We start from the raw sequence: 13,254 nt of genomic DNA, 5'->3' as shown, positions 1-13,254 counted from the left end.
ATGAAATTAAAATTAATTAAATTTATTTTTAATCAAAATAATTAAAATGCGATAGTAGTGTTATGATCATAGCATACTTTGCGGTAAAAATAAGTAAATTTCCCAAATAAATAATATTAAATTTCAGAAAAACGTGTTTTTGTTTCTTTTACTTTTGAACATGAATAATTCACGCATCACAAAAATGCAAACTTGTCATTGGCTGCTAAAGTTATGAGATGAAATTTCGTCTTGCTTTAAGTATGAAAACAGGCCCATTGGATTGCACACAGAAGCACAGAACGGCTGAGGTTGGAGGGTACCTCAGGAGGCCATCTGGTCCAACCACCATTCAACAGAGACACCTAGAGCTAGATGACCATTTATGACTGTCTTTGTCTCATTCTCATTCATGTAAACTCTGAACAATTCCTTACGTTTTGAGATAAGGCATCTCTTATTCACAATATGACTAATTATACAATCCCTAATACAGCAACTGGATGAGGCATTATTGGATGCTATCTCAGTGTTGGTACCAATACTCATGTCAAATGTGCAGAATTACATAAATCCACAGTAGCAGGGCATCAAGGTAGGTTGGAAGAGATCCATACCCATAACATTTCTAAGTTAAATGTAGCTCTTTCTCTCTAAAATGTCCTGGCTGCATCTATATTTTAAAGGGAAGGCACACTGTGGCATGTCCAACTATCCATGCTGCGTCAGTGCAGACGAGCTCTTTCTGAACTTCTGCCCATGTCCGACAGCCTTCTCCCAGGCAGTGTCCAGGCAACCTATGGGTCAGGGTCTGTTCTTGCAGGCAGATCAGATATGTCTGTTTGTTTTCTGGGGCAGAGAAGAGCATCTGGCTGTCTGGATGTAAGCTGAACCTTCCTGATGGGAAATCTCTTTGGACTGCTTCATTTGGTAGTGTAGACTGAACCTTTATTTTTATCAAGGAGAAAACCTTCCCAGGATCCATTGTTTTCTATTATTTGATGTCAATAGCTCTTTCAACTCAGCTGAAACCACTGTTGTTGTTTTGGGTTGTGTTTTTTTTTTGTTTTTTTTTTTTTTTTCCACGAAACTAGCTCATAAAGTTCTTTACAGAGCACTGTTTACCTTATGTAGAAACTAGAACTCCCAGAAAAGCAAGGTTAGTCAGCTTGTACAAAGCATTATGTGGCCATGCCTTGATTCCTGGTGATAACGAAGCTGCTTTGTATTTTGTGGTGTTCATGAGTATTCACTTGCTCAGCCTGGGGGTCATCTGGTGTCTGGGAAATTATCAAGGTGTTTCTGGAAGTGGAAGGAGATGGGCAGACCTTAGCATCTGTGCTGCTTGCTCCTTGCTCCCTTGGGCTTATCCAGGTTCCTGGTCAGCCCAAACCCAGGATTGTTTCATTTTGAAGGGAATGGTGCTACTTGTGCATTTACTTTTGTAATATTAAAACTAGAACCTGACAATATGAAAACTAAGTGTTTGAAGGCAGGCAAAACACATCTGACTTCAGGCTAACTTAAATGTTTTATTAAAGGTTTCCATCTCTATCACCGATTACCAAGACTCATGCCTGAAAGCTGCATCCTGATTGCCATTGGAGCACTAGTTGGAGCGATCATCTTTGGTACTGACCACAAATCCCCACCGGTGATGAACACAAGTATTTATTTCTTGTATCTCCTTCCACCCATTGTGCTGGAAGAGGGTTATTTCATGCCAACTCGTCCATTCTTTGAAAACCTTGGGTCCATCTTGTGGTGGTCCGTGCTAGGATCTCTGCTGAACTCATTTGGGATTGGCCTCTCCCTCTATGGCATTTGCCAGATTGAAGTCTTTGGTCTGACTGACCTGAACCTGCTGCAGAACCTGCTCTTTGGCAGCATGATCTCAGCTGTGGATCCTGTGGCAGCTCTGGAAGTTTTTGAAGAAGCTTCTGTTAATGAGCAGCTTCACATGATGATTTTTGGAGAATCATTGCTGAATGATGGCATAACTGTGGTGAGTTTCTTTCCAGTCTTCATCTGCTTCTCTTAGGACTCTTTTTGTTTGTAGGGTTATTGGATGCAGGGCATGGGCAACTTTGTGAAGATCTTTGATGCAGTATAATATGCATATTCTACTGGCAACTCACAATTAATTTTGATGTATGTAAAAACTACATCTTATATTAATTTTTTCATAAACATTTCATTTTCAAGCCACTGAAAGAGATATTGTTTCTAGTTAGACATTAAGACAGCACACCCTAATCTTGCATTCACTAAATTTAAAGGATAAGTGAAAGCAGATTTTGCTGATAGGAACACACTCGGTGTTGTGCAAGCAAATAAATAGAAAACTGTACTCCTTTAGGACTGAGAGCAGCAGGGATAGCAATGCAAGAGATCCTCCTTTGTCTTATGCCTTAGAGAGCACTCAGCAAAAAAAATGGACAGCCTCTGGTAGCCTTGATCCCTTCCAGGAAATTCTCCAGAGACCTTAGACAGGAATTTCAGAAACCATGAATGATTTTGCTAAACTGTTTCTATTGATAAAATAATTGTCATCAAATAAGTATTTGCCTTTCTTGAAAATCTTGTTCCAAGTACTCAAAACAATGCTTTGCTTTTCATTTTTAGAAAAGAGGGTTTTTTGTGATTTGTCTGTTTTTGACAGAGCTCCTTTTCTACTACTTTCCCCATTTTCCCTACGCTTTTACTGAAGTATGGAGCAACTTGAAATTCTAGCTGTGGACTAGTAGAACCCACATGTTTTTCAAACAAGCAGGAAATTCATTAGGCGGGGATCAACAGGAGTGTTTATGTGCTGAAAGTTAAGTACAGGTTAAGGAGTTTTGCTCGATATGATCTTTACAGAATTTAAATCACAGGAATCTAAAACACATAAAAAGTATCGAGATACTGTTATACATTGGGTACAGCAGAACCTGGACTTGTAAAAGCTGTACGGAGTTCACTGCTCAAAGGCTTCATGGGAGAAATACAGCTCATGAGTAATGTTTAGTGGAAAAAGAATGAAATAATTTATTGCAGCCATAGCCCAGTGATCATAAATCCTTCACCTTGATGAATCAGAGATATAAGGCAAAAGTAGAATTAAGGGACAAATGTTACTTAACCTTGCATACATACTGCTTATGTGTTACAGCTGTAACTAACAAAGCACAGTGCATCTATCACTGCCACCTGTCTTTTGGTTCCTTCCAGCGTAGACTTCAGAAAGTAGTATCTGTTCTTCATTCTGGAATAACTTGTTTGGTCTGTTGTCTGCCTGGCTTTCTACCCTGTCTTTCCTTTGTTCCCATCTGTGTTTATGATGTGGGTCCTGAGAACCCATGATGTGAGAATTTATGTGAGCTTTCAGTCAGGATCCTGTTACAGTGTAAATCTATAGCGTCAGAAAGTCTTAAAAAACAGAGGTGTTTAGGTATTCTTATACAGCACAAGGTGTGTTAGCAAAAGAAACGAAAGGGTGGTCTTTCTACATGACTGTGAGGTCCCTTTGCCCCATGCACCTCCTCCTTAAATCTCTTAAAGCAGCTACATGGCAATCCATTTGTTGACTTATCTGTTACATTTCTGTATCAGTCACCTCTCAAGACATTTTCTGGGCATTCAGATCTTCAAAATCTCTATAAAGCCATATGCAGAGAAGTCTAGACTATTTATCATGTTGATGGAGCCCAAATAGATTGCTTTTTCCTCTTTCACGCTTCACTTACTATTTTGAAATCTTTTAAACTGTTCTTACATTACCATTTCCTCCTTGTTTCTCTCTTACCAGCTTTATTTGACTTAACATGTGTAAAAGGCAGTACCACCTAGATACAATAAATAAAGCTCAAGGTTGAACAAGTGAAGGACCCTAATTTTGTTGCAAAGGGTTTCAAGTTTCTGTAATTCAATTCCTGCATGTGCCCAGTCCATTTCATCTTGACAGGAGCTGAGCATGTGCATCAGAAAACTTGATATTTCACCTGTCCACTTCATTTCTGATCTCAGAAATCCTGAGGACACCTGTGTACCATGTCATACTGAAAATGAAGCTGCAGAGACCATTTTCTCAAATGGCGTCCTCTCTTTGTGTGCAGTCACAGAGCTGTTAAAAAAATCTCGAGCATGATGGAGATCCAATAAAAATAATTTCTGTTTGAATGAATTTGAGTTTACCTCTCTGATGTCTCTAGGAGAGCTTTGACCATTAGATGTGTGGATGTTAAGGAGGAGAATGGAGATACTCCACCTGTCACTGAAGTTGACACATTGTGTTTAAAATAAATTGAAATTCATGTGATCTAAAAGAGGAAATAAAGCGTTTTCAAGGCTGCCTATGTTAGTAGTTAAGGCAGTCATCTGAAAATCTTTGCTTCCAGAGCTCCTGATGTGAGCACTGTGTGCAATGTTCAAGTCATATCAACTGCTGAAGCAGCAGCTGGAGCAGAGAGCCCAGCACCAGGAAACATGCATGAAAATGTAATGTTTGCTCTTCTTCACCCTGGCTCTATCAGTCATTTAGTGGTATACTGCTACATGGTAGTGTCTCCTCCAAAAAACTCAAAGCATGACATTCACAAAGTTAAGTGAGGGCAACTATCAGTCCATGCCTTCTTTGTGAGCAATCCAAGGCATCCTGAGCTGTTCCAAGCTTTTCTGCCATATAAGGAAATACGGTATTTCTTCTGCTAGTAGAAACACCCCAAGTTAACTTTGTCGAACAATCTTTATATGGAGGCTTACTTCTGTGATGCCCAAAGTAAAAAAAAAAAAAAAAAAAAAAAAAAAAAAAAGAAGGAAATAATGTCATATTTCAATGATTTTCACTTTTATGCTGATTCACTTATACAGATCCATTAGGAGGCAGAAAAGGAGGGACAATCTTACAAAGTCATTTGCTGATGATAATTCATACTATTTAAAAGACTACACAGGTCAGTACCTTGATATCACTTATAAAGAATTTCAAGTCTTAAGAAGAGGTTGAAATCAGCAGGAAAGGGGGAACAGAAAGAGAATAGACTTTGTAATCAGACACTGCACAATAAGTACATGATATTTTGCTTGCTGTGGGACACAGCTTCTTTTTTTTACATATCACTTTCATGCATAGTCATAAGGAAAAGTGAGGCTCAGTACTTTGTTTGGGATGCTCTCATGAAATATTTTTTGTGTTTTTGTCTGTCCCCCAGAGATATTATCAATGAGACTCCTGGAGAACAGCCAGTTTGACAGCTCAAGGTCATACACTCCCAGCAGCAATTTAAGATGGGATAGTAGCTGGGGAATAATTATTATCCTAATGAGCTTGATTCTTCTATCTGAAAATATCTACTTTAATCTTCTTAATAGTCTCCTGAAATTAACTGTATGAAGAAGAAAGAACAAAGAAGAACAGATAAGATCAATGACTTTCCTCTGTTTTGATGGAACTAATGCTTTGGTACAACAGCTACAGTGGACCGGAGTCTTTAGCTGTTCCCAAAATTCTCTTGAAAACTGAAAGATGACTCCCATATACTAGACATTCCCTGTAAATAGATCTGACAGGACTTAATGGTAGCCAATTGTCAGCAGCTTCTAAGAACTTTTTACTACTATCCCATTCTTTCAATTAGTTTTTAAAAGATGGATGAAATTACAACAGAATTGAGATTTTTCAACGTGAACTTCTGCAGAAGAGAACTATTAATAATATGAGCATTTTAAATTTATCTGATCTAGACTACATAAATGGAATCATCTTTTATTTCCTACTTAAGGTTGTGAAGAAGGTTAAGTGGCATTAAATATAAAACATGTGAGAGTACAGAGACTGTGAACTTCCCCTCCCAAACTTCCCCCTACAAAACATGTAGGGATCAGTGTGGGTGGGGCAACTGAGTGTAGCTCTGAAAGAGAGTATTAAAAGTAAAGAGGTTTAGAGTCAGACTGGTGCTTACTTCAGTCAGGCTGGGAAAGTGTCTTTTGGGTATTTCTTTGTGTAAATGCAGTTGTGACAGCCATTTACTCTGGATTATTCAGTGTCAATCAGCATAGACCATAATTATTGTATTAACAAGACAATTCATTAAAACTTTGATTAACTAAGTATTCTACTTTAACACAAATGACAGAACTGTAATAACTGTACTTATCTAGCTAGAAGAAATCTGAATCTGAGGTTGCCATTTATTTCCCTTCCCTTCCCTTCCCTTCCCTTCCCTTCCCTTCCCTTCCCTTCCCTTCCTCCTGCTTCCTTTCCCATTGGAGATGTGATGTTAAGCAATTTTTATGCATCAAGCACTACTGAAGGACATTTGATATTTCAGAGTCCACCCAATGAAGTGTGTTCAATTTACAGATCATACAGACAAGGTAAACAGGATTTATGCAAGAAGTACATTTTGCAGTTTCTGCCCTGCCCCATCATGAGTCAGAAAGAGAATGTGAGAGTGCATGTGGGCATGGTAAGGTACTCAGCTGAGCTTTGAACATCTGATACAAAAACCAAAAAAGCAAGAGTATTTTTCAGGTACATTAATTACATTTGATCCCTGAGAGTTTTACTCTTTTTACGTAACCATCAACCTACTCTCCATTTTTTTGCCATTTTCAGAATACTTGGAAAGCACCTAGTTTGGGATGTGTTATGAGCCATCTGAGATTTCAATATTATTTTGCTGATTTGCCTAAAGCAATATCTGGCACACATGTGTGCATAGATATATGTATCAAATGAATAAGTCTGCAAGCTTCTGAAAGATGCCTGGCAGCTATCATCTCCTCATTTTGCACACAGGTGTTGTACAACATCTTCATCGCCTTCACCCAGATGCACAAGTACGAAGAGATTGAATCCATTGATATCCTCGCTGGCTTTGCTCGCTTCTTCGTTGTGGGTCTGGGTGGCATGCTGTTTGGTGTTGTCTTCGGGTTTGTTTCAGCCCTCATGACTCGATTCACCCACAACGTCTCCGCTATTGAACCCCTGCTGGTCTTCATGTTCAGCTACCTGTCATACTTGTGTGCTGAAATCCTTTACGTCTCAGGTATCTTGGCGTGAGTATTCCTTGTGCCTTTTCAGATGCTCTCTTGGGGAAAGGGGCAATGTTTCACGAAGATGGTTTACTTGAGATTGATGTTTTACTAATATCAACATTTTCAGCCTCAGGCCTACAGTAAAAAGCTACTAAGTAGTCTGTAAGTGCAGTGATAATTAGGAGAAGCAAGCCTACACTCAGTGTAGGCAGAGATGTACTACTGAGGAATAGATATCTGTGCTGACAATTTTTTATTTTTATTTTTGCCCCCTGGAAAAAAAAGTCTTACAAACTGTGAGTATGATGTCTGCTGTTGCCACCAATTGACAGTTTTCTGTTCCACAGAGCATGAGGGAACAGTCTACCTCTGGTAGAACCAGTTCAGTGAGAGAATGGATTCATAATAGACTTGTGTATGTGCCTTTATGCTAAGCATTCAACACTGGATAAGAATAGAGATGAAAAGTAATGAATGGAAATTTAAAAACTTAGGAATGTTAGGGTTATTGCTCTTGTGTATAGTTTTGAAAATCATTTATGACATGATTTATTGGAATTACACTAGGTTTGAGTAGCATTACTGGAAGAAGAGAAAGGAGTAGGGGGTAAAAGTGAGAGACATTAGGGTAAGACTGCTTGTAAGGAGATTCGAAGGATTCTGCACCTAACAACTCTTCAGAAGAAGGAAAGGTAAAGAACAGGCCACTTGGCAAGGTAGCTAAACCTGTAGCTAATGCTGTGAGATGCTATGGAGATCAGTGATCGGCTAGTGGGTGGCTTTGAGCTCATGTGCCAGTGGAGTCTTTGTGGATTTTGGTCTCTCAGAGGACAGGAATCTCCAGAAAGATGCTTCCTGTTGGGGGCAATTCAGTTGACAAAGGTAATAAATAAAAGTATGTAACTGTTGAGGTATTTACATCTGCTCATTTCTACCTGTCAAACTCAGGTTTGGTTAGCTTCAGAGAATGACTGGCTTTGTACTAACTCTGGAAAGCCAGATTAGAATATTATCCATATTAAACAACTATTTAGATAAGAAACGAGTTTCTCTGAGCTATGAGACAAAGGAATTGAGTCTTGGGCTTTGTTTTTGTCTCCAACATCTTTGCTTTTAGGTATCTGAGATACTTAACCCTAACCCTAAAGTTAGGGGGATGAGCAGGATGAGACCTACTACATAGTGAGCACTAATACCACATGGGCTCTTTCCTACCAGCACTGCCCAGAATACTGCTTCCTTGCCTACCCATTACACTATACTACATACCTCTATATTCTCTTACTTGTGATTTTCATTAGGGCACTGAAGTTGTTAGTAATAAAAAATGTTAATATAATTGGGATTTATTATTCTTACTGCTTCATTAAGAAAATTATTGCTTGTTTTGGGAATGGGAACTTATTGTCACCCTTCTAAATTACTGAGGAATTCATTCATTTTTCACTTATATCATGAAAGTTGATTATGCATGTATCTCTGAAAGTCAACAGTATTAAAATTTAATGCCTAATGACATTGCCTTAGAATGTCCTTGGACCTGCTCAGTTCTACCCAGAATACCCTTGAGATTTCTTCAACAGAAATTAAAAGAACAGAAACTAGATAAAGGCTTATTTAGTGAGCCGTCAATGTTCTCCAAATTTACAAGTTTGGAAAAATATCATCACAAGAAGCCCCCAAAGACTAAATAACATCAACAGGAATTAGATAGATGATGGAATATATTATTAGCCTTGCACTAAATCTATCTAATTATCTACAGCTGTGGAAAATGAAGGAGATAAGAGTAAACTGTTCAGTAGTCCTGCTTGAAGACTACTGCTCAACATGAATATGACAAGTATCTGTGTTGGGTCATGGCTGATACCTCTGAAACTGGCTCTAGCTTGAGTAACAAAGACTAAAGAGTGGAAAAAAATTCCTTTCCTTCCTTAGGAGCATTTTCCACACCCTGGTTAACTAAAAGGAATGAAGGACATATCTGTAGGGTAATTAAATTTTCCCCTGCTGTGCAGCAGTGGACTTCTATGGGAGGAGAATTTCTGAAGCTTGTCCTGGTACTGCTGATCTGCCAACCAGCTGGCAAGGACTCACTGGAGTCTTTGATCCCTGCACAGAACTACAGCCGTGTTCTCTTTGCCTTGCACCTCAAGGCAAAGATCACTCAGAGGCAGGTTATGTCCCTCTAATTAATACAGCCACAGCCTGGTACAAAATTGACTGCCCTTTGTTTGATACTCAAATATTTGATGCTTGGTGGTTGTGCGTTATGCATTCAGAATAAAAAGGACTTTGAACAGGAATGTGATATCCTCATTTCCCCTCAAGGGAAGCTGACTGATTTGCTTCCTTTTTCCTGTATACAAAATGGATTCATAAAGCTGTATGAGTTCTTTTACTTAACTGGAATAGCTAGCATTATTGAAGAAATAAAATGCTACATTATACTAGGCAGGTTAAGATTTGATAGTGAAGACTATGAATGCAGTCTCAAGTTGCTATTAAATCAAGAACAAACAAACAAACAACAACAAAAGCAGTTTGTGGTTGCTCTCTGATGTTTTACCTCCTACAGGATGACAGCATGTGCAGTGACTATGAAAAAATATGTGGAGGAGAATGTTTCCCAGAATTCCTACACAACAATAAAATACTTCATGAAGATGTTGAGCAGCGTCAGCGAGACCCTGATCTTTGTTTTCATGGGAGTGTCTACAGTGGGGAAAAATCATGAGTGGAACTGGGCTTTTATTTGCTTCACTCTGCTTTTCTGCCTCATTTGGAGGACACTAAGTAAGTCAGTTTTTGCAGACAACCTGGTCTGCATCTCTGAAAGAAATCTTTTAGTGCAAAGGTATGTTAGAAAAACTGGTGCAGACTGGTATAACCAGATTAATAATGAATTTACTAGGCATGCATTACTGACAGCTTCATTTCATATATCCACACATGCAGAAAAAGAAGGAAAAACATCAAACAAATCTTAATGCCAGTTTTCAATCACAGACTACATGATTAAGTAAGAATAGAACATATTAAGCAAAATTGAAACATTGTCATGATTATGCCTATACAGAAGCAGATGTCTTAGTTAACTATATGCCCGTGGATAAGTGGGCTTCACAGTATTTTCATCACATTATGTAACCGTTTAGCCAGCTGCCGACCAGCACCCCACGTCCTTTTCTTCTAGGCAGATTTCCAGCTGCATTTCCTCAAGTCGATAGCACTGCACAAGGTTGCAATCCACGCTATACTAATGATCTTCACAAGTCAGTTTGGACACTGAGGTTTTAAACCACTAGAAAGTAGTGCCTATGAAATTATTCAATTTCTGCATGCAGTATTTTCCTGTTCTTACAAAGGTCTCCTACTTCCTCATCTATGAGGCTATGATTCCTTGAGCATGGGCAGAGGATTTCCTAGAGGATGTCACAATAGCTGTGGGACACCATTTCTCATCTTCTCCTGATGACAAGGATGGGCCAGCAGTAACTTTGAAAAGTTGAGAAAGACAGAATGGGAAGACAAGGAAGATGAACTGTGCTCTTTATAAAAGTACAGATTGAATGTATGCAGCTTTCCCCTGGAAAAGGTGACGAGCCAACAGAAAGTATGTGCACAATAATCAGAGGACCAGTGGTTCAGAGAGACCAGTACATCTGATGTTTTAATAGCTGTCTACTGCAGATCTTCTGATCTAGAAAAGGAGACAGACAAAGCATTGCTTATGCACTGGAGAAAGTATTACAGGCCCTTATACTCATGGGAGATTTTAACTATGCTAGTATTTGTTAGAAGGGCAATATGGCTATCCAGGAGTTTTCTGAAAAATGTTGAACAAAATTTCTTGATGCATTTGTCAATGAGACAACCATGAATTATGCTTTGTCTTTTCTTCTACTCGCATAGAAGAAAGGAACATCTGAAGATGTGAAGATCAAGGGCAGCTCTGACTGCAATGACCATGAGACTGTGAAAAATAAGATCCTGAGAGGTGCAAGCTAGTAGACAAACATCAGGATTACAGCCAACCGTATCCTGGGTTGCATCAAGATATGTGTGACCAGCAGGTTAAGGGAGGTGATTCTGCCCCTCTACCCTGCTCTCATGAGCTCCCACTTAGAGTACTATGTCCAGTTCTGGTCCTTCAACACAAGAAGGACATGAAGCTGTTGGAGAGGGTCCGGAGGAGGGCCACGAAGATGATCAGAAGGCTGGAGCACCTTCCCTACAGCAACAGGCTGAAAGAGTTGGTGCTCTCCAGATTGGAGAAGAGAAGGCTCCGGAAGGACTTTGTAGTGGCCTTGTAGTACCTGAAGGGGGTCTCCAGGAAAGCTGGGGAGGGACTTTTCATAGGGAAATGTGGCAACAGGACAACAGAGAATGGTTTTAAACTGGAAGAGAATAGATTTAGACTAGATATTAGGAAGGAATTCTTTTCCGTAAGGGTGGTGAGACTCTGGAACCTTTTGCCCAAGGAGGCTGTGAATGTGTTCAAGGCTAGACTGGATGGGGCTTTGAGTAACCTGGTCTAGTGGGAGGTGTCCCTGTCTGTAGCATGGGGCTGGAACTAGATGATCTTAAGGGTTCCTTCCAACTAAGACTGTTCTGTGATTCTATTATTCTGTGATTCTAGTGACATCCCTCAGGGCGCAGTGGAGGGATCAGCATAGCTTTCATTAATGACCTGGAGGGTGGAATGGAGTGTACACTCAGTGAGTTTGCAGCTGACATCAAGCTGAAGGGAGTAGTCAATATAATGGATGGCAAGGCTAGTATTCTATGAGAACTGAAGAGACTGGAAAAAAAGTTCTGAAGGAGAGCTCCCAAAGCTCAGAAAAAGCAATGTAGAATCCCTACATCTTGGTTGCAGTCTTGGTTGCATCTTGGTTGCAATCACTCTATGTACTAACACAGGCTGGAATTAGCTTTGTAGAGAAGGACCTCACTAGGTAGACAACAGGCTGAACAAAAGTTGAAGTGTGCCTTTTTGGTAAAGAGGAACAACTGCATCCTGCACTTCACTAGAAAGTGTGTAGCCAGTAGGTCCAAGGAAGAATTTCTTTCTCTCCATTCAGCAACAGTAAGAGTATTTGCTGTGTCTGGAGTGCTGTGTTCAGTTTGGACTTCCTGGTAAAGTGGTCCTGGATTAAGTGCAGTAGAGGCTTCCAAAGTGGTGAGCGCTGGACATACAAGAAGAGTCTGAGAGCTGGCTCTGCTCAGCCTGAAAAAGAGGTAGCTTGAAGTAGCCCTATTGATATCTACAAGTAGTCGGTCAGAGGATAGAGAGATGATGAAGAATTCACAGAGGTGCAGTAGGATAAGAGACAGCAGATACAAGCTGGAACACTAAAATTTTTAAATAGAGAGTAGGAAATAATTTCTTAATGTAAGAGTGCTCCGCTGTTATAAATGCAGCACAGCTCTCAGTCCTTGAGTGCATTCAAGACTAGATTGGAACTCTGAACAGCCTGATCTGATTAGATGCTTTGAGCAGGAGTTTGAACTAGATGACCTTCAAAGTTCATTTCCAACCTACAGTACTCTGAGTCTGGGACCAACTAAGTGTTGGCACTGAGGAACTGACATTCAGATGACATTTTGTAGCATTCTGAAGTGGTTCATTCAAAACTCGAATAGAAAAACAAAGCAGGAAGAAATAGTGGTTTGACTCTCAAAGTTGATAGAAGCTTTAATATCTTTGAAATTCAAGACCTGGAGGAAGGCATTTAACTAGAGGAAAAAGAGGAAGATCTATGGAGATTCAAAAATATGCATGAGAACAGCCCTGTTATATGGTGTTGACATAAGTACTCAACCACAGAGGTGATACGACTCTTGCAGGCTGACAGCAAGAAGGCAGTAATTATTAAATATTTTCTTTCTAATTTTGGACAAAGCATAGTCTGTAAGTTTTTAAAAGCTTAATTTTGGAGTCCATATAGAAATATCTTTCAGACAAAGACAGCAAAATTGCTTTTGTAATACAAAGGTCACTTTTCTGCCACGTTCGTTTATCTCTCGGACGTCTAGGTGAGTGCTAGAGTTTTCTTGAGGAAGGCCAAAATATTTGACTTGAACTTGCTTGCCAAAATGATTGCATCATTTTCTCTGTAGCTTGAATAAAGTAAGAAGAATTGGCCCAGAGGTGACACCTCACATAACACAGTTTCAATGTGAATAGTTGATGTCTAGCATAGTGTATTAGGTTTGTATGTGAGTAGTTGATGTCTAGCATAATGTATTAGG

General features: G+C 39.5%; 1 protein-coding gene across 1 annotated transcript in view; it reads left to right on the top strand.

Moving 5' to 3' along the window:
• SLC9A4 (solute carrier family 9 member A4) overlaps positions 1–13,254 on the top strand; it is a 30,912-nt gene that overhangs the window by 1,160 nt on the left and 16,498 nt on the right. The window contains exons 2-4 of the mRNA XM_042867949.1: positions 1,521–1,984; positions 6,761–7,020; positions 9,578–9,795. Of these exons, the coding sequence (XP_042723883.1) occupies positions 1,521–1,984; positions 6,761–7,020; positions 9,578–9,795 (942 nt within the window). The remainder of the gene's footprint in view (positions 1–1,520; positions 1,985–6,760; positions 7,021–9,577; positions 9,796–13,254) is intronic.

The sequence above is a fragment of the Lagopus leucura genome, unplaced genomic scaffold, assembly GCF_019238085.1.
Source record: "Lagopus leucura isolate 7727_CA_CO unplaced genomic scaffold, USGS_WTPT01 Super-Scaffold_100001, whole genome shotgun sequence".
Classification (NCBI taxonomy): domain Eukaryota; kingdom Metazoa; phylum Chordata; class Aves; order Galliformes; family Phasianidae; genus Lagopus; species Lagopus leucura.
Note: the sequence above shows the minus strand (reverse complement) of the source record. Positions and strands in the feature narration are given on the sequence as shown.